This window comes from Strongylocentrotus purpuratus, unplaced genomic scaffold, assembly GCF_000002235.5.
Source record: "Strongylocentrotus purpuratus isolate Spur 01 unplaced genomic scaffold, Spur_5.0 spur5_scaffold_15, whole genome shotgun sequence".
NCBI classification, from domain to species: Eukaryota; Metazoa; Echinodermata; class Echinoidea; order Camarodonta; family Strongylocentrotidae; genus Strongylocentrotus; species Strongylocentrotus purpuratus.
In genome coordinates, this window is record NW_022145600.1 from 11,676,631 (window position 1) to 11,700,690 (window position 24,060).

A 24,060-nucleotide genomic window follows, 5' to 3' on the forward strand; every position below is an offset into this window, starting at 1 on the left:
CAGGAACTCCACAGATACAGACGGTTGTTTCCCAACTCTCAATTTCCCATCTTCCGGGTAAAAATACTAATCTCCGGCAGGGCTTTTGGACTGAATCTCAGGAGCACACACGGTCGCCATTTTTACATCCCTACACTGAGCGAAGGCGCATGCGCAGAAACTTTTTGTGACCTCGCCTGTCACTTGCTTCGAAGAAATTTATGAGCGGCAGTAACTAGGATCAGTTGGGATAACATTCTGCAGTGTCGTGGATAGAGCATGGGGACATAGGGAAAATATCAAGAGTCCACTCCTTCCCTCCCACCTCCCTGATTCAACCTTAATAGCAAGCTGTTCTGAGTGATTTCAGAAAAATCAGAGCATATGATAAGTGGAAGTTTGATAAGTTGGAAATGTAATAAGAAAGTTAAAGCCCATAAAAGTGTAATTCCGGTTTATTTTGGATCTTAAATAGGTGAGGTCATGAGGGTATGGTGACACTTTTCATGATTCTCACATTTAGTTGCTTATAACAAATTTTGGTTGTTAAGCAGTTAGTCATACATGCGATGGTCTCTGTTTCTATTAATTTAGTCAAATCGAGTGACACTGTGCAAGCAGCTTAAAGGTCGGGTGACATCCAAATATAAGTTGATTCTTGCTGATGTGCAGGGCTGCATACAACTCATATTAGATTTTTAAATATTTTTTTTAATAATTTTATCAGACCTTCTAAGCTCAACCCTAAAAAAAAGCTCCAGATCTCATTCATCTTGTGACATCATCTGTCAATCATTAGTGAGCTAACAAGAGACAGTGGTTTGTAGCTTCACCAGAGCTGACCACCTGTTTACAATACATCATACAATACCAACATGGGAGTTGCTATGTCAGACATGCTGTAGCATCACCAGGAAAAGAAAGGTAATGTTGGGGTATGGTATGAAAGAATGCAATTCTTTTATGAGCATGTGCTAAGCTTGGGGAAGGTACATACCACTGTCTCTTGATAGCTCACTAATGATTGACAGATGATGTCACAATATGAATGAGATCTGGAGCATTTTTTTAGGATGGAGCTTAGCAGGTCTGAGAAAATTATTTTTTTAAATATTCAAAATCTACGAAATATATTTAGATGTTTGAATAACAAAATATGATTTGTATGCAGCCCTGCACATCAACTTATATTTGGATGTCACCCGACCTTAATTTTTAACATAATTAAGTAGGGGTCCATATTTTTGGAAGCTTTATAGAGTTTGAAGCAGAACCCTTGAATCTTTCTTCTTTGTGTGTGTGTGTGTGTGCAAATCTTGATATTTGGGGGATGAGAATATTATGACCTTCATAAACGTTTCATTGCAATTTCATGTCAATTTCATAACAGTACATGTATCTTTCTTATGAAGCAATGCTGAACAAGATGGAGTAGAAGAGAACTGGGATGAAGAGTTGCCAGATGCTCCTAGTGTTGATTATTATTCCCTCAATCTGCCAGGAGGAAGGGTCATTCTAGTCTCCACTGCGGCCGGTATACAACAGTGCCTTGTAGACATCACGAGTAAGGTAATGAACACTTTGATTGCTTCCTGCGCCCCAATGCACAGTTGCTTGTTTGCAACACATGCAAAATGTCAATTGAGAGACACTGCAGTAGCTTAATGTTTGTTTTAACATCACAAGTAGCAAGATTATTTATTTATTTATTTATTTTAAAATATTTCATAGCGCCTCTGTAGATTAATTTATCTGTTAAGGTTGTTTTAATAATAACGCTTAAATTTATGATACATGTACTTGCTATAGAAGGCCTGATACATGTATTTCATAGATTAAGATTAGAGACAGTTGTACAGGAAATATATACAGTGCGTCCCAGAAAAAAACGAAACCAAGAATTAGCGATGTTTTTGCATAACTTAATCACAATTATAATTAATAAATGACACATATTTGTAAAGCTTAGATCCTCCTCTTTCATTTCATGCGGCTCATATAATGCATATTTCATGCATAAGTGATTAAAAACAATTTGAAGAGAAGGTACCAGAAAGTCGTTTGGCGGACGGTATCTGAATTTCAAAGAGAAAATCACATTTCTAGAAAGTTCATTTTCTGCCCTTTCATATGACACCTCAATCAGGAAAAATGAGCCTGGAATAACAAAGTTCTGTTTGTTTTAAGTGATGCTTGCATTTCCATGATTTGATGTAACAAATTTGTTTTCACTGGCTGCCTGCCGTAGCAACAAACTAAGGCTGCGACGGGTAGTCGAATGCTCGAGTACCCGCACGGTTAACAACTACTCGGGTACGATTTCTTGTACCCGAATATTCGGCCGCAAAAAAAAAAAAAAAAAAAATTTAATTTTTAAAAAAAAGTCCAGGCCCACGCTTACCCGTGCCAGGGAGAGCGGCAGCCGCTGGCATGGTACCGTCGGTAAAAATGTTTCCCAACTCAAGCGCTGTCAAACTCACCTTTCAGAAACTGGGACCAAATGTCCAGATTTCTGTTTGGACTTGGAGGAAAATGAATTATTCCATCTTTGGTTTTTAAAACAGCATTGTTTACTGTTATTATTCTTATTAAATCGGCGCCTTCAACTGCAACTCAAAGTAAAGTTGCATGCAGTTTTCGGCGAGGGATCTGGGAAACTGCCGAGTGGTATGGTAGTGGCAAAAAAAGAAGAAAAAAAAATCAAAAAATCAAAAAATTAAAATTTTTTTTTTTTTTTAATTAAAAAAATTCTAAAAAATTATAAAAAATTATAAAAAATTATAAAAAAACATGGCGTCCGAATATTTGAGTATTCGCTTGTGAGCCTGGGAGTGTACTCGGGTACTTCATTACACTGTTGTGCACAGCCTTACAACAAACAGAGTTGACAGAAGACTTAACTCTGTTTCGTTAACGATCAGCCATGCACAAAGAAGTCAAAAGACTTGATGTCAACTCTGTTTGTTGCTACAGCAGGTAGCCAGTGAAAACAAATTTGTTTTTTATTTGACTTGACTTGACTTAGGTGCATAGAACGGTGTGTCCCCTTGCTCCCCTACGAGAAATCATGCTCCAGTCTGATCAGTTTCGGGCTCGTTGCTCTGACTGTTGTGTGGGTAATCCCACATCGCATTGAACCTGGTCCTTCCATCTCTTTGGAGGGCGTCCCCGAGGTCTGCGTCCATCAAAGTCATTATGGAATGCTTGGTATGGTAGGCGGTGATGCGGCATGCGTAAAACATGGCCAAACCATTTCAAGCGACGTGTGATTATTTCCTCGCATGTGGTGCTTGGGATGTTCAGTCTCTGCCTGATCTCATCGTTCCTTATCTTGTCCATTAGGTGAACTCCAAGGATGGTCCGGAGACACCTCATTTCAAATACCTCAAGCTTATTTCTATCAGACTTTCGGAGAGTCCAGGATTCTGCTCCATATGTGGCAATAGGGAGGATAAGTGCTCTGTAGATCCTGACATTGAGTCTCCTAGAAATATCTTGGTTGGACCAGATGGCACTTTTCAGTCTTCCAAATGCCCAAGCAGCCAGTCTTGTACGTCTCTTCACGTCCTCTTCTATGGAAGGAACTGGGCTGCCGAGAAAGACAAATTTTTCTACTTTCTCAATGTTGGTGTTGTTAAGTGAAATATCTTGTTGATCCTCTGACTTTGTATTTTGTTGCATTGATTTTCATACCCCATCTTCTACATGCCTTCTCCAGTTCATTTGTTGAGATTTGGAGGTTTTCAAATACGAGATCCATAAGGGTGGTGTCATCTGCATATCTGATGTTGTTGATACGCATGTCACCCATCGGTATTCCACTATCTAGTTGTTGGATGTCCTTCATCACACATTCCTGGAATATGTTGAAGAGACTTGGAGAGAGGAGGCAGCCTTGTCTTACCCCAGTTATGACACCAAACCATTCACCATAACAGAGCATTTGGTTTGTTTGTACATGCTCTTTATAAGGACAACTAAGGACTTGTCCACTCCAATGGAACGCAAACATTTCCAGAGAGCTTCTCGCCATATGGTATCAAATGCTGCTTTAAAGTCAACGAAGTGTAAGTGGATTGGTATCTTTCTTTCTCTGGCAGCTATTTTGTCCCACCCGCAGGCCTTGTTGTTCTTCAATAGTTTTATTGCCATATCTACTTCTTCAATTGTGAAAGGTTCACTTGGGTTATCAGTAGGTTGTGGGTCAGGTATGGTCTGAAGAGCATTTTCGTCCCTTGGAAATTGCGTGTTAAGGTGAACCTAAAATGTACTTCCCAGCATTTCAACACATCTGCAGGAGCAGTTTTTAAGATGCGGTCCTTGTTCTTCATGGCAGGTTGCATTTTGTTTCTCTCACCAGATAGTTTCTTCACCTTCTTGAAGAGCTCGTGGCTATTGTTCTTTGCGTGAGCTAATTCCATCTCTTCCACCTCCGTGTCAAGAATTTTTTAGTCAAATCATAAGTGAAGTTCATAAAAATATTTCTATCCTTGTTGAGATTTTCATACTGTTAAACAGTTGCCTAGAAATGGCTTATTGAATAATAAATTCCTTACTTGACTTTAAATTGATTTCAAGTTATATATCTTGTTAGTCTGGTTTGCCTAGTAAATTAAGTACCGGTATGCATTGTTGATGATAGTATATGAAATCTAGAGTAGATTTGGAACTACTATAGAATTTAAGAGGATATTACTATTTCTAAACAAGAACACAAAGACCTTCGTCTGTGTATTTCAGACAAATGGACTCAGGTCATCGTGCCTTATAAATCGCTTGAGTGTGAAAGGGAATAAGATACTATTTTTGTTATTACCAAGTGACTGAGTAAAAGACTTGATACTGAGTGAAAAACTTGATACACAGAAACGAACGAATGGGACATGGTTATGGTCTTAATGATGTATGAGACTTACGAGAGGGACAGAATCATGATTATTTCCTACTGATGTGATACTTAGTTTATATCAGCAGTGAGAATAATACTCACCTATACAAGAATAGAACTTATTGTGTAGTAGTTTGAGACCCTAGAAGCTACCTTTAAGGGGAAAATGGCCAAATCAATGCAGTTTTCTCAGAGAGTGAAACAATGTGTGTTGCACGTGGTGAGAGACGGATTGGAAAGTGCGAGACAGAGCATCCCAAAAGGAAAACAAATTGCCATACGTAACAATGAGTTTCAGCGTATACTAGTAGAAGGACGCATGGTCTGGTTTACATTAGGATTGGTGTATGTATGTGAGAGTGTATCAGATTACTGAGTGAATCTAAACACACAAAGTGTTGTTTTGAATATCCTAGCTAGCGCTCTAGATTTAAAGACAGAATAGGCCATTTTCGTAATGTAACCAAATCTTTGTGAAGTGCCTCAATACAAATTCTTTCATTCACCTGATAAGAATAATATTATTTCAATAGTCAGAATGCAAACTGCATATATTAAAGCCCCACTGTCCTACTTGTAGCTACTTGCTCCCTCTATATAGAAAACTTCCCCAATCGGTGCCTGTTGGTCCCCCATGATCCTCTTTTTCTTATGTTAGTTGAGAGCTGAGTTAATGAGATAGCCACCTGTCAGTGACCTCGCTGTGTGGTCTAATCACTTCTGGCCCAGTAGTATTGACGGTCTTTAAGTGTTGCTAGGTAGGTCAAGTCATAATGTTTGTCCAACCTGGCAACAACTAATGTATGCAGTTCGGATTCTGTCTATTGAAATATTATTATACTTATCAGGTGAATAATATAGTAATAATGTCTGCTATGAGAGACAAAGACATGCCAAAACCGGTCAATAGTCATATGGCGCGGACACCATTCAGTGCTTTTTTTCTGCGACTCCCAAATGATGAAACTTTCAGTCACATTTCTAGTGAAGATTAACAGATAGTGTCTCAGATTTTCCTTGATGTTTTAACCAATCATTACTCAATAAAAGGATAAGGTAAGAATTCTTGGTAGATTTTTGTGTCAATTCGGCATACAAAAGACATATCGATTGTTTTAATATTCGAGGTCTGTCTGTTTTATAGGCTCTCGGGAACTTGCACATCCTACCATGACCCCTCGGTGCGACGCCCAGCCAGGCGCACCTCGGGGTCATGGCAGGATGTGCACATTCCCTTGAGCTTATAAAACAGCTAGGCCTCTCAAAGCACTATTGACCGGTTTTGGCATTTTACGTATATGCGTGCAATCTCAAGGGAAGAATTTTAGCAAACAAACTCGAGTGGTATATAAAATAGTATAGAGATATCGACTGCATTTTCTACCCGATTGACAACCAGCTCATCGACCACCGTTTTCGACTAGCTAGTTTCTACACCTAGAGGTCTACTCTGAATTCGACTCCCATGACTCACGTAACGTTGATTATATTGTGATTTATGCATTGCATTGTTTATCATTGTGATGGTTATCTTGACTAACTTTGACTGAGTGCCTGTTATCGAGTGTGTACGCATAAATCGTAACCCATACTTTACATGTTTATAATTGCACTAGTCTAGACTCTGGTCTAGGTCTCGACTTGCTATAGACCTAGTCTAGATCCACCGATCTATTGTTATTTTCTTGTGTTGTGCATTCAGTACACATACACAAGTAGAGATTTGTTTAGTGGGTTTTTAAACCACAATATTCCGTGCCTATTTAAGTAAATCTAAACGCTATAAGTCTAGCTAGATTTGAGTAGTATTTTCTTGGTTATTATTCATGCAGTGTGAATGATATTTAACTGACTCTGTTTTAGTACCGTCTTAAGTTGTACTGAACAGGACTCCTGATATTTCGAGACTTGTATAAAGTGGTAATCATTTATACCATAGTGACTATGTTGAGTCTCCTTTACATAAATTTGCTTTTGGAAGTTATCGATGTTTGATTATTAATAGTAACTACCAAGGGCCTAGCTATAGTTTAGTTGTCTGTCACTGTTGAGATAGACAGAGGAGGTTTTTGATAATTCAGTAATCATTGTTACTTATGTGAAATTATAGAATATAGAACCAGTTTTTAACCATAATCAATTTGTCTGAACGTGATCATTTATTATGTGTTTCATTGTCTGGAGGGATGCTGCTTTTTAGTAGTTTAATTAAAAAAGGAATTATGTGAAATTACTACCGGTAGTTAACACGCAACATAATCCATACCCCATGTAGTTTTCTTTTCCAGACCTGGGATCAACGTTCTGTCGTCTCCATGGATGACTGGGTGGAGGTGGGCCCAGTGGTGGTCGGAGAGATGGAGAGATGCAGACCTACAAAGTGTCCCTCTTTTTACGGGACGTGACAATCCCCCCCCCCCAAAAAAAAAAAAAAAAAAAAAAAAAAAAAAAAAATTAAAAAAAAAATTAAAAAAGGAAGAAAAAAAATGGAAAAAAAAAAATGAAGAAAAAAAATGAAGAAAAAAATGAATTGAGAAAAGAAAATGGAAAAAAAAATGAAGAAAAAAAAAAGAAGAAAAAAAAAAATGAGGAAAAAAAAGAAGAAAAAAAATGGAAACAAATAATGAAGAAAAAAATGAATTGAGAAAAAAAATGGAAAAAAAATGAAGAAAAAAAATGAAGAAAAAAAAAATGGAAGAAAAAAAAAGAAGAAAAAAAAGAAAAAAGAAAGAAACAGAATGAAGAAAAAAAAAAGGAGAAAAAAATGAAGAAAAAAATGGAAAAAAAAGAAGAAAAAAAGAAAGAAAAAAGAACTATTAAATTAAGCAGTAAAATATGGTTTCCAAATTTTTCATCTTTTGTTTGTTTTAAGAAATCTGATCTTTTGCTTTAGTCATTACTTAGTCAATGGAATAATGCCCAGTTTTTGTAAACTTAAGCTTTAAAAATCCTTATTTTTAGGCCTCTGGAAACCCTTTCCCGCATGCCTGAAAGTGCCAAAACCCATGATTGTCCATGAGTCCTGATCTAGGAGTTGTGGGGTGCATCTACATTTAATGCACAGTGCTTCTCCATTAGAATATCAAATGTGTACTTTACCTATATTATGTGAGAAAGAACAGTGAAAAGAGTTTTATTTCTACTTTGAAAATGATTCTTGTCACAAGTATAAGATATCATCCTCATTTTGGGTTTATTTTTCTTTCTTTCAGAAGCCAAATGCAGTAGTAGGAATTGACATGGAATGGAAACCACCATTCAACCGAACACAGAAAGTCAAGTAAGTATAAACTTATAAAGCAGGTGTGAAACCCATTTCCTATACAGTCAAACCTGTCTATAGTGACCACCCAAGGGAAACACAAATGGGAGAGTCCATAATGAAATGTGCAAGAAACCATATCCCGTCGGTATATATATATATGTTTTTATTAAAGTTTTGATAAAACTTAAAAGCTAGAGGATAATGGACTCACCCATGCATTCATGTTGGGGTTGGATAGTTTTTTGTGTGTAAATGACTGTTATATCTAGCTTTACAGGTTGCCACTGTGTCGCCGATTGCCTAGATGTGAACGAAATTGCTCAAGCGCTGTTGTTGCTGATCGCTACACGGCTGGCACTGGCGGTCGTTGTGTGGGCATTTTTGGTGACCAGCGGAAGCAAAATGTGTTGCTGCTGGTCGTGTTAGGCAGGTGGTCGTTGTGTACAGGTTCTTAACTACATGAAATCTGATGGGGGGAGGGGGGTTTTAAGTGGTCATTACAGACAGGTGGTCGTTAAGACAGATTTGACTGTACTTCCTTCCTGTTGATTTCCCATTGTGATCTAGTTTCTTTGCAGAAGGTTATGCTATAGTATCTAATTACTTCCAGCGGGGCATGTGATTAAAGGGAAGGTATCTCTAATTTCTTGTAATGAAAGCGTACTAATCAAGGAAATATATATTTTTTAATAATCTGATTCACAAAAAAATCAGTTTCGAACTTTTAAAGTTGTACATATTAATTGGCAAGTCTCTCCTGCTGCCGAATGATTTTGGTATTGAAGTATTCAAAACAGCTATGGTATTTCATAATTTCCTGTACTGTTTTTTTAGGGTGGCCGTGTGTCAGATTGCAACCCATGAGAAAGTCTACCTACTAGACATGAGAGCCTTGTGGGTACCGGAAACCAAGGATATTGTCAAGACTTTCTTTCAACGGTTATTACAGTCTGAGGACATCCTTAAACTTGGTGAGGAAACAGATGGATTTCTTTGTTTGAGTTTAGTTGTGATCTAAACTTATCTTCACATTAATTCCCTGAGAAATTGGTGCTATGACATTTGCTTCAGTGACTATCAAACCTATCGCAAATATAAAAAAATAGATGACGACCTTCCTCCCACACTGCACAGGTCAGCGCATGCGCACATACGATATGACACTGGGCAAGATGATAAAGACAAGGTTTCTTCCGGCTTCTATAGAGAATGTACAGTAGTGTCAACTAATTCCTCATTTTATTAACCTGTTCAAGTTTCATGAACTCCCACAATGATTTGATGAGATCTATGAAGGCACCATCATATTCTATTACTTATAGGTTATTGGTTGCGAAACTATAATTTCTATCAGACTTTCCAGTTCTTGACCTGTTGTATTTGTATGGGAACTGGAAGTGCCTTTGCCAAACATGCCCATGGCCCATGCTGCCCTCAATGGCCAAATATCATTGTTTCGATAGAGAGAATTGCTCCTGGTTTATTTTCTCAGAAAATATAGGGTTGGGTGAGGGTTGCGGTTCGGTTTAATTAGGTTCGGTTTATGGTTAGGGTTATGGTTGCAATTCGGTTTAGGTTAGTATTATGGGTTTTAAATTAGGTCAAGGTTTAGGGTTATGGTTAGAGGTTAGGTGTAATGTTTGGTCAAGGGTTAGGGTTAGGATTTGGTTAATGTAGGATATTGACTACAGAGCAATTGTTGCGGGATTATGTGACATAGAACCATTAAATCCTAATTAGATTAAACAAGCCATTATAATGTTATATCTGATTGAGAACTTTTCTTTAATACTTACAATATTCTGTTAGGCTTTGGGATATCAGGAGATTACAAGATGCTAAGCCAGTCCTTTCTAGAAGTCCAGGAAGCTCTGAAGGGAGAGAAGAGGACTGTGGATATCAATGGATTAAGCAAACGGGTAAGACTTTTCTCCTGTCAGTTGTGTGATCACTTTTATGTAGAATATGGGAAATTTTCAACATTCATAGTCTTTGATGAACTTTACATATTCCTTATACTTGCTAATTTTATTGAAAGATATACTAAATCAGTGTTGAGATTTTGATAGGTTTTGTACTCGAGACTCAGTCCAGGACTACGACCAAAGACAATGAAATATGGCCTCCAGGCTGGCCTTGACTATTAAACACTGCTTGATATTCTATTGTTTTCTGTAGATCCTCCAGATGATTTCAGCCCCTGTGAACAGTTCCTTTGGACTGACGGACCTGGTCCACTTCTGCTTCGGAAAGAACCTTGACAAGAGGGACAGGATGTCTGACTGGGAAAAGCGCCCTCTAAGTCAGGCCCAAATGACATATGCTGGTAAGTTGTAGGGTTTGGATGATGGCTAGGTAAAATGATAAAAAGTACATTCGCTTTTTATTATAAATATATATATATATATATATATATATATGTATATATATACATATATAATGTAAAAATAAATGGTTCTGCGTCGGTGCATAAAATGAATAGGACACAAGGTAGATAAATAAAAACACCGGAGAAGTGAATATTCCACTGACGTTTCGGGCATAGCCCTTTATCGAAGTGATTCAAGCATAAACAACAATATACAAAATCAAAAATATATAGGCGACGCTTGGTAGTCAAGATGCAAAGGCGCGTGAGAGTACGCGAAAGAAGAGAAAAAGAGATAGAGAAACGTCACAAAGCTCAAAAGTTGGACCATTGTGACGTGAGAAAATAGGAGAAAATTTGAAATATAGGGAGCGTTAGAAGAGCGTATCTCCAGGGGAGATACGCGGAAAGCAAAAGAAAAGGAAATCGAAAAGAAGAGGCGCACAGAAAGAAAAATAAGCAATTGAAAAAGCATTATGACGTAATAAAGATATTAAAGTTCAACAAAGTTCAGTGTGAGTTAGGGAAAGATCTGAAAGTGGCGTTCATCCCGTCCGGGTGGAGAGTGCCAAGTTTGAAGATTATCCTCTCCTCCATCAGCTTCCTTTCTTTCTCATCTCGGCAAGATTTCAGCACACATACTTGAAGGTCATCAGCATTATGATCTCCGATGTTGAAGTGGTGAGCTACAGGTAGTCCGGCTGTCTTCAGGCGTATGGAACGCAGATGCTCCGTGATTCTATCGGCTAGGCGTCTCTTTGTCTCCCCGATGTACACCATGGAACAGCGGGTACATGTCAATCCGTAAATGACATTAGTGGTGGTACATGTGAATTCTCCTCTGATATGCCAAGTTCCTCTGGGGCCCACCACATCATGGGATGAGACATGGGCGCAGGTCTTGCAACGAGGACGCTTACACCGAGTGGTACCAGGATTAGTGATGCTGTGGGGTATCTGACTGGGAAGTCTTGAGCAGACAAGTTCGTTTTTGATGTTCTTCCCCCTTCTTACATGATGGGGGATGAATCCCCCATCATGTAAGAAGGCCATCCCCTTTTCACAATTTCTGAGACTAAGACGAATTTGCGGCGACGACACTAATTTCAAGTCAAGAGCGAAGGAGATGAGAACTTTCTTCTCTGACAGAGGCTATCCCGACAAGATCGTCGAAGGGGGAATGATGAAGGCTAGCCGAATCACACAACATGACGCTCTGACTAAGAGACGTAAGGATTCTAATTCCCGCACCCCTCTTGTACTCACGTACAGCCATACATCTCAGCGAATTGCTAAGGCCGTACGTGAAAACATCAACATCCTCCGGGCTGACGAGACGACTCTTAGTGTATTTGGGGCCAACCCATTCATCACGGCGTACCGGAGGGGGAAGAACATCAAAAACGAACTTGTCTGCTCAAGACTTCCCAGTCAGATACCCCACAGCATCACTAATCCTGGTACCACTCGGTGTAAGCGTCCTCGTTGCAAGACCTGCGCCCATGTCTCATCCCATGATGTGGTGGGCCCCAGAGGAACTTGGCATATCAGAGGAGAATTCACATGTACCACCACTAATGTCATTTACGGATTGACATGTACCCGCTGTTCCATGGTGTACATCGGGGAGACAAAGAGACGCCTAGCCGATAGAATCACGGAGCATCTGCGTTCCATACGCCTGAAGACAGCCGGACTACCTGTAGCTCACCACTTCAACATCGGAGATCATAATGCTGATGACCTTCAAGTATGTGTGCTGAAATCTTGCCGAGATGAGAAAGAAAGGAAGCTGATGGAGGAGAGGATAATCTTCAAACTTGGCACTCTCCACCCGGACGGGATGAACGCCACTTTCAGATCTTTCCCTAACTCACACTGAACTTTGTTGAACTTTAATATCTTTATTACGTCATAATGCTTTTTCAATTGCTTATTTTTCTTTCTGTGCGCCTCTTCTTTTCGATTTCCTTTTCTTTTGCTTTCCGCGTATCTCCCCTGGAGATACGCTCTTCTAACGCTCCCTATATTTCAAATTTTCTCCTATTTTCTCACGTCACAATGGTCCAACTTTTGAGCTTTGTGACGTTTCTCTATCTCTTTTTCTCTTCTTTCGCGTACTCTCACGCGCCTTTGCATCTTGACTACCAAGCGTCGCCTATATATTTTTGATTTTGTATATTGTTGTTTATGCTTGAATCACTTCGATAAAGGGCTATGCCCGAAACGTCAGTGGAATATTCACTTCTCCGGTGTTTTTATTTATCTACCTTGTGTCCTATATACATATATATATATATATATTGTGTGCTTTTCAATGGGTCCTCATGAACTCTGTCCTCTCTTCTTTTTCCTTCTCTTCTCTTCTCCCTTTTTCCTCTTTTTCTACTCTCTCTCTCTCTCTCTCTCTCTCTCTCGCCCATATTATTCTGACTCGCAGCTGAAATCTATTATATTCATTTTCAGTTTGTATAACAAATTAAGCAAAGTACAACAGTAGAGATTTGGATGCTCTTCCATGTGGTGGTCTCATGTCCTCATGAGTATTAATAATCCTGTCATCTTTTTTTTCTAGCCCTGGATGCCTTCTGTTTGCTAGAAATCTATGCTCATCTCAAAGAGATAGTATCAGACCATGGCTTACAGATGAACATGGAACCATGGATCTCTAGTAAGACAAACGAGAAGTCCAAATCCAAGACCAAATCCAAATTAAGCATGTCACCCAAAAAGAGGCCTCCAGTTGATGAAGCCGTTAACCAGGTTTGTAATCCTTCTATTATTGTATGTTTTTCATAATCTTCTCTTCATGCATCCCTTCTGCTCTCCAATTTACTACCTTCTCTTCTCCCATCTTTGTCTTGCTACTTCTCCTTCTTTTACTCCTTCTCCATTTCCTTCTCTTTCTTATCCTTTTCCTTATCTTTCTCTTCCTATTTCTTCTCCTCTTACTTTTTCTTCTCCTTCTTCTCCTGTTCTTCTTTTTCTCCTTCTTCTTCTTCCACTCCTTCTTCTCCTCCTTCTCCTCCTCCTTCTTCTCCTCCTTCTTCTCCTCCTTCTCATCCTTTTCCTCCTACTTCTCCTCCTTTTTCCTTTCCTCCTTCATCTTTTCATCCTCATCCTTATTCTTCTCCCCCCTCCCCATCCTTCTTTTCCTATCCTTCCCCTTCTCATCCTTCCTTTTTTTTCCTCCTCCTTTTTCTTCTTATGTTTTAAATGTGTGTCATCTGTGTAATATTCTCGTTAGTGTGATGGTGAATAAAAAGATAATTATCGTCCATCTTATCATGAGAAATTCTATTCTAGTCTCCTGTTTTTCCTCCTTCTTGTACTACCACCCATAGCCTCCACGAGCTCCTCGTATATCATCGGATAAACTAGCCGTGGTATGCGACAACATGCTGAAGGGGTTAGGGAAACATCTCATCTGGAAATATGGAGTGGATGTTATAAATCTTGATAAGGAGGATGAACATGAGAAGGCTGTTGAGGTTAGCTAAAAACCCTCTCTTTATAAAACTCTTTGATAAGTGAGTCAAATAGCTCACTCATGTTATCTGACATGTGTTCTCTGGACATGTGTCGATGGTAACGGCTCTAATTAGTGATTTACATGTTCAAATCAGATTCCTTTGCCTTATGAGAAAGTCTTTCGTAACAATTTAGCATTACATTCATCTAGGAAAAATCAATTTTTTGTGAATGCAAATAATAATGATAATAATAATAATGATAAGTATGGTGTTGTGGTGTAGCGGATACAACGTCGGACTGTGGATCACATGGTTTGTGGTTCCAGTCCCACTGCGGCACTAATGTCCTTTTGGCCATTCTACATTTATCACTTTCCACCCTGGAGTAATATGGGTACAGGTAGGAAGGAATTCCTTAAATGCTGTGAGCACCAAAACTGGTACCTTAGTAGAACCTTGCGTGGTGGATGTGTGCGCTATGAAAATATCCAATATTTTTAATTAGGTTTTAGCAAGATGCTAAATTTTTGTCTAGTAAGAATGTGCTCATTTAGTGGACTCAATCTTCATTCATTTCTCCTAAATGTGATTGAATTTTCACATACATTATAATTATGTTATACTGAATAACTGAATCATTCATACCGCTTGTAACAACAAAGTCTCTCTTTGTTGAATACTTATAGATGTAAGTTTTAATACCGGTATGTCACATTCTCAAAAAACTAAATTGGGACAAATCAATTTGTATACATACTTGATGTTTTTTGTGTTTTTCGTAACTAAAGAATGAAATGTGGACTTGCAGAATTAGGGCCTGTGTTGAATACTTTTAGCTGTACACTTAAAGAGAATGTTGAGTTCTGGGAAGAGAAACATATTTTTTTAGCATTATCATTGCATTATGCAAGTGTGGAAGAACATCAGATAAAATATGTTCCCTGGAAAGCAAGGCTCTTCAAATGCCTTAATATTCTAATATGGCATGTAACATAACAAAACAGGCCGGATTTTTATGCCTCATGTTTGTGTAGTCCCATATACATCTTTCTGTGTACAGTGCTTGTAACTTTACCAAGAGTGGACCAAATTTCTTATCATTTTGATGATTCCAGAACCTTGCAGTACACACCAATACTTATCTGTATCTGTATTGTTACATGTACGTCAGCAAAATTTCTGTTTGGACACATCCACGCTAACTTTGTGATGACAGAAGTGCATTGCGTGTGGAAAGACTTTATCTTTAAATGTTACCAGGGGAGGGCTATGAACAATTGAAGAAGGAAGGTTGTTCCAGTCCCTAACAATATTTACGAAGAAGAAGTCCTGTAATACTCTGGCCCTATGCCTGATCTGAAGAAACTTCTGGTCATTCCCACTAGTAGCTCTTGGGTTACGTTGAATGAATTCATCCAAATGTATATTAACTAATCCATTTTTCATCTTATATAACATGGAAAGTCTTTGATTCTTCCTTCGTGTGTCAAGGGTTTCCCACCCAAGAAATTTAATGGCCTTGGTAACAGAGCCCTTTTCCCCTCGGTAGTACAGAATCTTGATGCTTGTCGCTGCACCTTGTCCAGGGACTTAATGTTTGTCTTCATAAATGGATCCCAAGCAGCTGCAGCATACTCAAGTATTGGACGGACCAGCATCTGGTTTGCAGTGGATTTGGTGTTCTTGTCACAACATCACAGATTCCGCCTAATGACGTTCTGGACCCCTCTGTGCTTTGGAAACAACCTCCTTGGTATGTGTGTTCCAACTCAGCGTGTTAGAGATATGTACACCTAAGTATGGGTGGGAAGAAACACAGTCCAGATCTCGACCACAGAAATTGTAGGAACGCTGTGGCAGAATTCGTTTCCCAAACGTCATTGAGTAGCACTTGCTCGGATTAAAGTTCATTAACCAGGTGTCCTGCCAGCGTTCCAGGGACTGGAGGTCATGTTGGAGTAAACAGTTGTCATGCTCTACCGACACTGGGGTGTATAAAATGCAGTCATCTGCAAACAACCTTGTCTTAGAGTTAATGTTATCAGGCATGTCATTGACATTTAGTAGAAACCACAATGGCCCAGTCTCTGCCCCCTGCCGAACTCCGGATGTCATCAAAGCAGGAGCTGAAGAGTGTCCGTTGATTACTACTTGTTGTGATCTATTTCTCAGAAAATCTTCCACCCAAATAGAAATTTCCCCTCCAAGACTATAATATTGAAGCTTTTCTATTAACCTACGGTGAGGGACCTGATCGAACGCTTTCGTGAAGTCCAGTAAAACCATGTCGACTAGGTTGGCGTTATTGAGTTCCCTACTAACATCGTGGATAGAGAGGATAAGTTGCGTCTCAGTAGATCTTTTAGCTCAGAAACCATGTTGACAATCAGTAAGAATATTCTGGTCTTCCAGATATTTTATTACGTGGCTGTGGATAATATGTTCCATCACCTTGCAGACTACCGACATCAAAGAGACAGGCCGGTAGTTTCCCAGCGAACTTCTGTTCCCCTTTTTGAAGATAGGAGCTATATGTGCTTTCTTCCATCCTTTAGGCACGGACCCAGTGTCGACCGAGGACTGAAATAGATCCTGCAGAGGAGAGGCTAGCTGCACAGTACCAATTTTCAGAAACCAGGGTGGAATACTGTCGGGCCCAGGTGATGTACTGGCATTCAGTTCTCTAAAAAGCTTCTAAACTCCATCACTGGTGATAGTAAGGTGACTTATTCCCTACGGACTGGAGCTCAAAGATTGGATATCCCTATCAGATTCGGTGACAAAAACACTCTTGAACTGGTCATTCAGTAGGTTTGCATTGTCTTTGTTGTCACTGACAACACGACCACCACTTTCTAAATCGGAAATGCATTGACTGTCTCTGTTGAGATGTCTGATAAAACTCCAAAATCGTTTTGGAGTTTCTAGTAAGGCAGTACCCAAGAAGTCTTCAATGTAGGAAGATCTAGCTTGCTTGCTGAGTTTATGAGTGTTTTTCCTACATGTATATTGCCTGAAGACCTCTCAATCCTCGGACCTCCCTGACTTTACTGCTTTATTGTACAACCTCTGCTTCTTTCTTACAGCACATTCTAATGTGCAGTTAAACCAAGGAACGTTGAATCTGCTTGATTTCTCCATGGTGACCTTGACAGCAGATTTAATTGCTTCCCATTTGTCATCAACACTTCTCCCCAACATTGATTGAAAGTATCTATCAGAAAAACTTTGAAGATCGTTTGTAATAGACGAGACGTCGGCTCTGTCCCAGATAAACCTTTCTTTTGATTGGCCGTTTCCTGATAAGGGCAGTCCGCAAGTTGAATACCACTGAGTTGTGATCAGCAATACCATCCATGACTGAAACTTATCCACTACCTCTGGATTATTGGTGAAAACCAAGTCCAGGATATTTTCGGTCTCACCCTGTTTCCTAGTTGGTTTGTTTACGTGTTGATGTAAACCCATTTCCCAAACCAATGATAAAAGTTTATCAGCAGCTTTGTTGCTACCGCCCTTCCAGGTATAATACAATAATTGTCCCAAGAGATGTTAGGTAGATTGAAGTCTCCCGTGAGAACTACGATACGTGAATTTTATTTTATTTCCCAAGTCCAGAAATGATTGACCGTAATATTTATATGCTAGATGATCAACCTTTTCTGATCGATTCCACAACATTTCGTTTACAATGCAATTGCATGACCAGAACTCAACCTTCTCTTTAAGTATGTCACATTCTCAAGAAACATAGATTGGGACAAATCAATTTTTCACATACTGACAAAATAACAAAACATGGTAAGGGTATGAATAATTTGATTGTTACCTGAATTTTTTTTAATCTTGCAGATTGCACAGAAAGATGGTCGTGCTATTTTGACAACTGGAGCGCCATATCACATGGTATGTACTAGATATACGAAATGGCTACCGGTATGCTGTTTTGTAAAGTTTTTATGAATTGGCTTATGTCAGGGATTCTTATTAAGAAAAAAATTAATGTAATATCTTTATGCCTCCATTACAAAATGGGGCTCATTATGTATGCCAAAATAGCTTGTGATCACATTATCATTAGAATAAATGGACAGATTACCATCAAACACCTAACATGTATGTATCTTGCAGAGCCAATGAACTGAGTAGATTTTAGGGTCATGAGGTCAAAGGTCACGGGGCTCATTATGTATGCAGAAATAGCTTGTGAACTCATTCTCATTAGAACTGACGGATGGATTACTATCAAACTCAGGACATGTATGTATCTTGCAGAGCCAATGAACTGATTAGATTTTAGGGTAATGAGGTCAAAGATTAAAGGGTCATACATGTATATGAAAAATAGCTTGTAATCACGATACTCTGAGAACCTGTTAATGGATTACAATCAAACTTGAATTTTATAAATTCCTTCTGTTTTTGGTTTGTAAAATCGCTCTTTGGCAGAGGCATCATTTTTCGACTGCGCAGCCGAAGGTCCATCTAGTTTCTAATGCCACCAGCCTTGAACTATTTGTCACAGATCTAGAAAAATACATTAATGTAAAGTTGTAATTGATACTGAAATATCAGAATAAAAAATGTAATAATTTCAAGGTTTTTTTACATATTTTAATACATGTATAAACTATAATGGAATGAAGTCTCATATTGATACATACTTGTATTAAGTTTGAGTTCATGCCTCAAATGGTTAGTCTTTCTCATTCCATATTTCTTGACTCCCAGCTAAAGTCACGAGTGGAAGAAGGTCGAATCTGTTGTGTCAAAACTGGCAAGACGGTCGAGGAGCAGGCTCGAGATGTTCTAGGATTCTTTAACGCGCAGCCTTTGGTTGAACCTCGCAGGTGAGATGAAAAAGTTATTAAGATGTGTAAGAGGTACTGCAGTGTCGATGCAAATTATTTTAACTCTTTTATTTGCCTCATTATCTTCCTGAGATAACTGTTCCAACAAAATTTGTCATCATATTTATAGAATCCATTGTTAGTAGTTTTGCAGAAACGTAACCTAATAATAATTGAAGTTTATTGTTTGTACCGATCCGCATGTTAGGCAAATACATACAGGGCGAAAAGGTGATTCCACTTAAGCTTGATGTCAATAAATGCAGGAAAATCAGAAGAAACAAGTCGGGGGGGGGGGGGGGGGGGGGGGGGGGGTCTTCAATGAATCCTATTAACATTGTCAAAAGCTATACAAAAAAGTGATATTGCCCTTCGAAACTCTGTAATTGGCACTGACCAGCAAAACCATATGACTCTGTATTTATGCCTCCGTTACAAAGTAGCTGGAGGCATTATGTTTTCGGGTTGTCCGTCCGTCCATTCATACGTACGTCAGTACGGTTATCTCAAGAACCGATTGATGGATTTCTGCCAAACTTGAATGAATTGAGTAGACTTTGGGGTCACGAGGTCAAAGTTCAAAGGTCACAGGGCTCATTATGTATGCATAAATAGCTTGTGATCACATCATTAGAACCGATGGACACATTACCATCAAACGCAGAACATGTATGTATCTTGCTGAGTCAAGGAACTGATTAGATTTGGGGGTCATGTGGTCAAAGGTCATGGGGCTCATTATATATGCAACTAGATGGAATTTTGACTGCGCGCAGTCGAAAATGATGCCTCCGCCATAGAGCAATTTAAACAAGTTTGGAGTTTAAATCTCCAGTGGTTCTTGAGATATCATGATAACAATCTCAATGTATGAAATTTCATAAGTTGACCTCTGTGACCCTTGACCTTTGACCTACGTGCTCCAAAATCTAATCAGATTGTCTTCCTATGGTGATACACACTATCATTAAGTTTGAAGTTTAAATCTCCAGTGGTTCTTGAGATATTATGATATGGTGATACATACATGTACTATCATTAAGTTTGAAGTGAAAATTCTCCAGTGGTTCTTGAGATATCGCGATAACGATCTCAATGTATGGAATTTCATAAGTTGACCTCTATGACCCTTGACCTTTGACCTACGTGCTCCAAAATCTAATCAGATTGTCTTCCTATGGTGATGCACACTATCATTAAGTTTGAAGTTTAAATCTCCAGTGGTTCTTGAGATATTATGATAACAATCTCAATGTATGGAATTTCATAAGTTGACCTCTATGACCCTTGACCTTTGACCTATGTGCTCCAAAATGTAATCAGATTGTTTTCCTATAGTGATACACACTATCACTAAGTTTGAAGTTTAAATCTCCAGTGGTTCTTGAGATATCATGATAACAATCTCAATGTATGGAATTTCATAAGTTGACCTCTGTGACCCTTGACCTTTGACATACGTGCTCCAAAATCTAATCAGATCGTCTTCCTATGGTGATACATACTATCCTTAAGTTTGAAGTTTAAATCTCAAATGGCTCTTGAGATATCGCGCTAACAAACTCAATACAAGGAATTTCATAAGTTGACCTCTGTGACCTGTGACCTTTGACCTACGTACTCCAAAATCTAATCAGATCGTCTTCCTATGGTGATAAATACTATTCCCGAGTCTTAAGTTTAAATCTTAAATGGTTCTTGAGATATTGCGATAACGGTCAAACGGGACGGACGTACGGACGTACGGACGGACAACCCGAAAACATGATGCCTCCGGCACCACCTTCGGTGGCGGAGGCATAAAAATAGCTTGTGATCGCATTATTATTAGAGCCAATGAACTGATTTATTTTAGGATCATGAGGTCAAAGATAAAAGGGTCATACATGTATATGAAAATAGCTTGTAATCACAATATTCTGAGAACCTGTTAATGGATTACAATCAAACTTGAATTTTATAAATTCCTTCTGTTTTGGTTTGTAAAATTGCTCTATTGCTGAGGCATCATTTTCGACTGCGCGAAATCGGAGTTCCATCTAGTTCACATTTAACATTTTCTCTGTCATTTGCTCTTAGGAAGAAGAAGAGAGTCCCATGACTCCTATAAAGTCTGCAACGGATCAAGCACAGGATGTTGCAAGTCAGCCCACCGTTGTAGGAGATCCATATGGCTATATGACATCTCATGCCAGTAACAAAGACAGATCCAGAACTGTTGCAGATTTATCTTCCGAATTTGATTCCGTGTTGGTGTGCACAGACACCGCTTTTGAGGCGTCTGGTGGAGCATCGCAGTACATGAACAGATCACCAGCGTCGTACACGGAAGGTGCCCTTGACTTCAGTAATGTCAAGGTCGGAAAGTCTGTTGACCTCCAAGTGGACTTGGTTCCTGAAGGGATCTTTGCTTCATAAAATTCCCTGTCTTAGTTGTTCTGTGGAATTTTTTGTAATAAACCTTATTTTGAAACATGTGTGTTGCACACTTTATGGACAGCAAAAGAAAGTAAACAAAGCTTCATTTATCGGAAATTCTAGTGCAAGAAAAGAACCCCACTGTATCATTTATAGCTACATTGAATTGTGTTCCTGAGTGCACAGGCACCCATGTGTGCACACTCTCAACTTTCATCATGAGCCTCTGTTGTCTTTCCATGAATGTATATATATATATATATATATATATGCCCTTTATAGTCAAGTATATTTTATCATAGTCGGTCTACATTTTGGCAATTATTAGTGGAATTATTGCGGAATCAAATACCACAATGAAAAAATGCAATTGCAAGCATTTGTAGTTGCTCAAGCTTTCATTACCTTTACATTATAATAATAATGGTACATGTGTTTATTCAATAATCAATCATCATTGCAGCTCAAGAGCTGAATTACGAATGATCATGTACGCTTAATTGTGACAGCTAGTGATATTCAAATTTATGCCATATACGTATGTGTGATAATAGTATTGTTTATGGCGATTGGCTTGGAATAAATATGTCCAAGTCACCGTGCCTTATGATGTTTGAAACTTTCTTTATTATGCTGTAATGATTTCCTTTCTCCACCCAGATGTTAAATGGGTACCCGGTAGGATGCGAAAGCCAATGTGCTTAGATTAGCAAGTGTGTGCTTGTAAAAATGATGCACTGGCTGGAATGCTCCCCAGGGAGTGGAGAATGTGCATACATTGTGTGCGGGTAAGCCTGAATCCGATGACCGGGGTAATAATATGATTGCAGGGCCCTCAGGGAGGACAGTATGAATACTGATGAGGCTACCCTGGGTAAACAAGACATATTATTATTATAGTAGTCTGTGGTGCCCAGAATATGGGTGTTGCAAAAATATTAGGACGGAAATTAAGGTATATAAAGATACATTCGTCTCGGGTTATAAACTACGTACACTATAGGTTCTATGGAGAAAATCAAAAATTCTTGATGATTACTAGTATATAGTAATCAAGAATTTTTTTTTTTTTTAAAGTTTATGAATGTTAATGATTTAAACATGTCAATGACTACTTATTTGCCTGCAACTCCATTTTTCATTAGAGGTTACTCACTCAAAACAACAACTCAACATTTAATCAACTTTGTGAATGTGTAATTCATATTTTTAATAACTGCACAGGTGTGCATTCCTGCTTGTTACCAATTGCAACTACATTCCATTTGCTCAGTGGGAATACATTCCTTTTTATTGTTGTTACAGTTAGTAAATGTCATTCCAAGATCTATTGTTTTTAGTAGATCTGTGGCATATGTTTGTATTTCTATCCTGTATAATAAACACATTGAAAATGTAAGACACCCTTTGATGACCCAACAAGAAGCTCTCATTAACATTCCTCTCTCTCTCCTTAATAAAGGTCATTGGAATTCATTATGAAAATTCATCAAAGAATATAGATGCGTTAAAGAGAAAAAAAGTTGATGCAGCTTCAAACAACATCTGAAGTCTGTAATGTAGGACAATATAAACAAAATATATCTATTTTTACCACCTGGCTTGCCCTGTTTAGGAAAAACAAAGGAGGAAAGCTCTTCATTGGGATTTAGTACACTTTTTGAGGCAACCTGGCTTAGAATACAGACTGTTTCAAGAAGGTTTAGAGACATGGAGCCAACTTGACTCAGGGAATGACATGCTTACTTTTTATAGGCTAGATCAACAGGAAATAACGCCAGAGCGATGTTGCTACGCAAGAATATACAACCCCCCCCCCCCCCCAAAAAAAAAAAAAAAATATATATATATATATATAAATACATAAATAAATGACTTTCACAGAGGAAGTGGGCGAAGATGTTAGACAATTTTTTTTTAAACTTTCCCTAATACCTTCTCACCAATGTGTAATTTCCTTGACATGATTTTATTTCAATGATGCCTCACATGAAAATCACTTGAATTGTTGCCAATTAATCATGCAAAGCAGTTTTACTCTTTTTTTTTATGATGGATCAAGATTATCTTAATATATTTTCTTCGTGCCAATACCTGCATGCCGTGAGATATTATTTCACTGTCCATCAAAGTATAATCTTCCCTATTTTTTATATTTTTATTTGTCAGTGTGATGGGAACTTGCCTGTCACATCTAATGTGTTAGAATCATGATGTAATTACACGTAGCAAGTTAATACTGCATTTAAACTGTCTGAACACATTGTCTGCTGAGAGCCAGAAGGGCATTGACTAATAATATCTTGGGACCAAGTTATTAACACCCTTCTGTTTCTCAGCAGAAAATGTGATCTTGCACCCACACACGTCTGAATGTTATTTATCTGAATATACTGTAAATTATTTTATTTAATATTTATTTAATTATTTATATATTATATATTTATTTTTAGGATAATCATGATATTTTGAAATAATCATATGTTGAAATATTTCCTCTACATGTGCAATGTGTGTACAATCATCGTTTTCAATGGCATGTTGCCCTTTGAGATGTGTATATACACTGTATATATTAAGGTAAAGATATTTATTTCTCTCCATGCTGATTTGGAAATAAAGTATATATTTATACATGAATTGATGTATGTCTTTTGTTTGCTCATTTCCTGTCCAATTTTCACAATGTTGGAAAAGAAAGCATTTATAATTTTTTTTTTTAATTTCATTCCATTGAAGAGTCTGAATACTTTATGTATGTTATGACCCCTACTGTACAATAATAATAATGATCATTTATCCTCCGCTATACACTTAAA

The 24,060-nt window shown here is 38.3% G+C and overlaps 1 protein-coding gene across 1 annotated transcript in view; it reads left to right on the plus strand.

Moving 5' to 3' along the window:
• The window catches only part of LOC105438798 (exonuclease mut-7 homolog), a 43,963-nt gene extending 21,970 nt beyond the window's left edge, over positions 1-21,993 (plus strand). The window contains exons 8-17 of the mRNA XM_030985575.1: positions 1,392-1,548; positions 8,080-8,147; positions 8,967-9,103; positions 9,942-10,051; positions 10,311-10,458; positions 13,076-13,263; positions 13,845-13,991; positions 17,826-17,879; positions 18,705-18,823; positions 20,903-21,993. Of these exons, the coding sequence (XP_030841435.1) occupies positions 1,392-1,548; positions 8,080-8,147; positions 8,967-9,103; positions 9,942-10,051; positions 10,311-10,458; positions 13,076-13,263; positions 13,845-13,991; positions 17,826-17,879; positions 18,705-18,823; positions 20,903-20,924 (1,150 nt within the window). The 3' untranslated portion in view covers positions 20,925-21,993. The remainder of the gene's footprint in view (positions 1-1,391; positions 1,549-8,079; positions 8,148-8,966; positions 9,104-9,941; positions 10,052-10,310; positions 10,459-13,075; positions 13,264-13,844; positions 13,992-17,825; positions 17,880-18,704; positions 18,824-20,902) is intronic.
• The last annotated feature ends 2,067 nt before the right edge of the window (positions 21,994-24,060 follow it).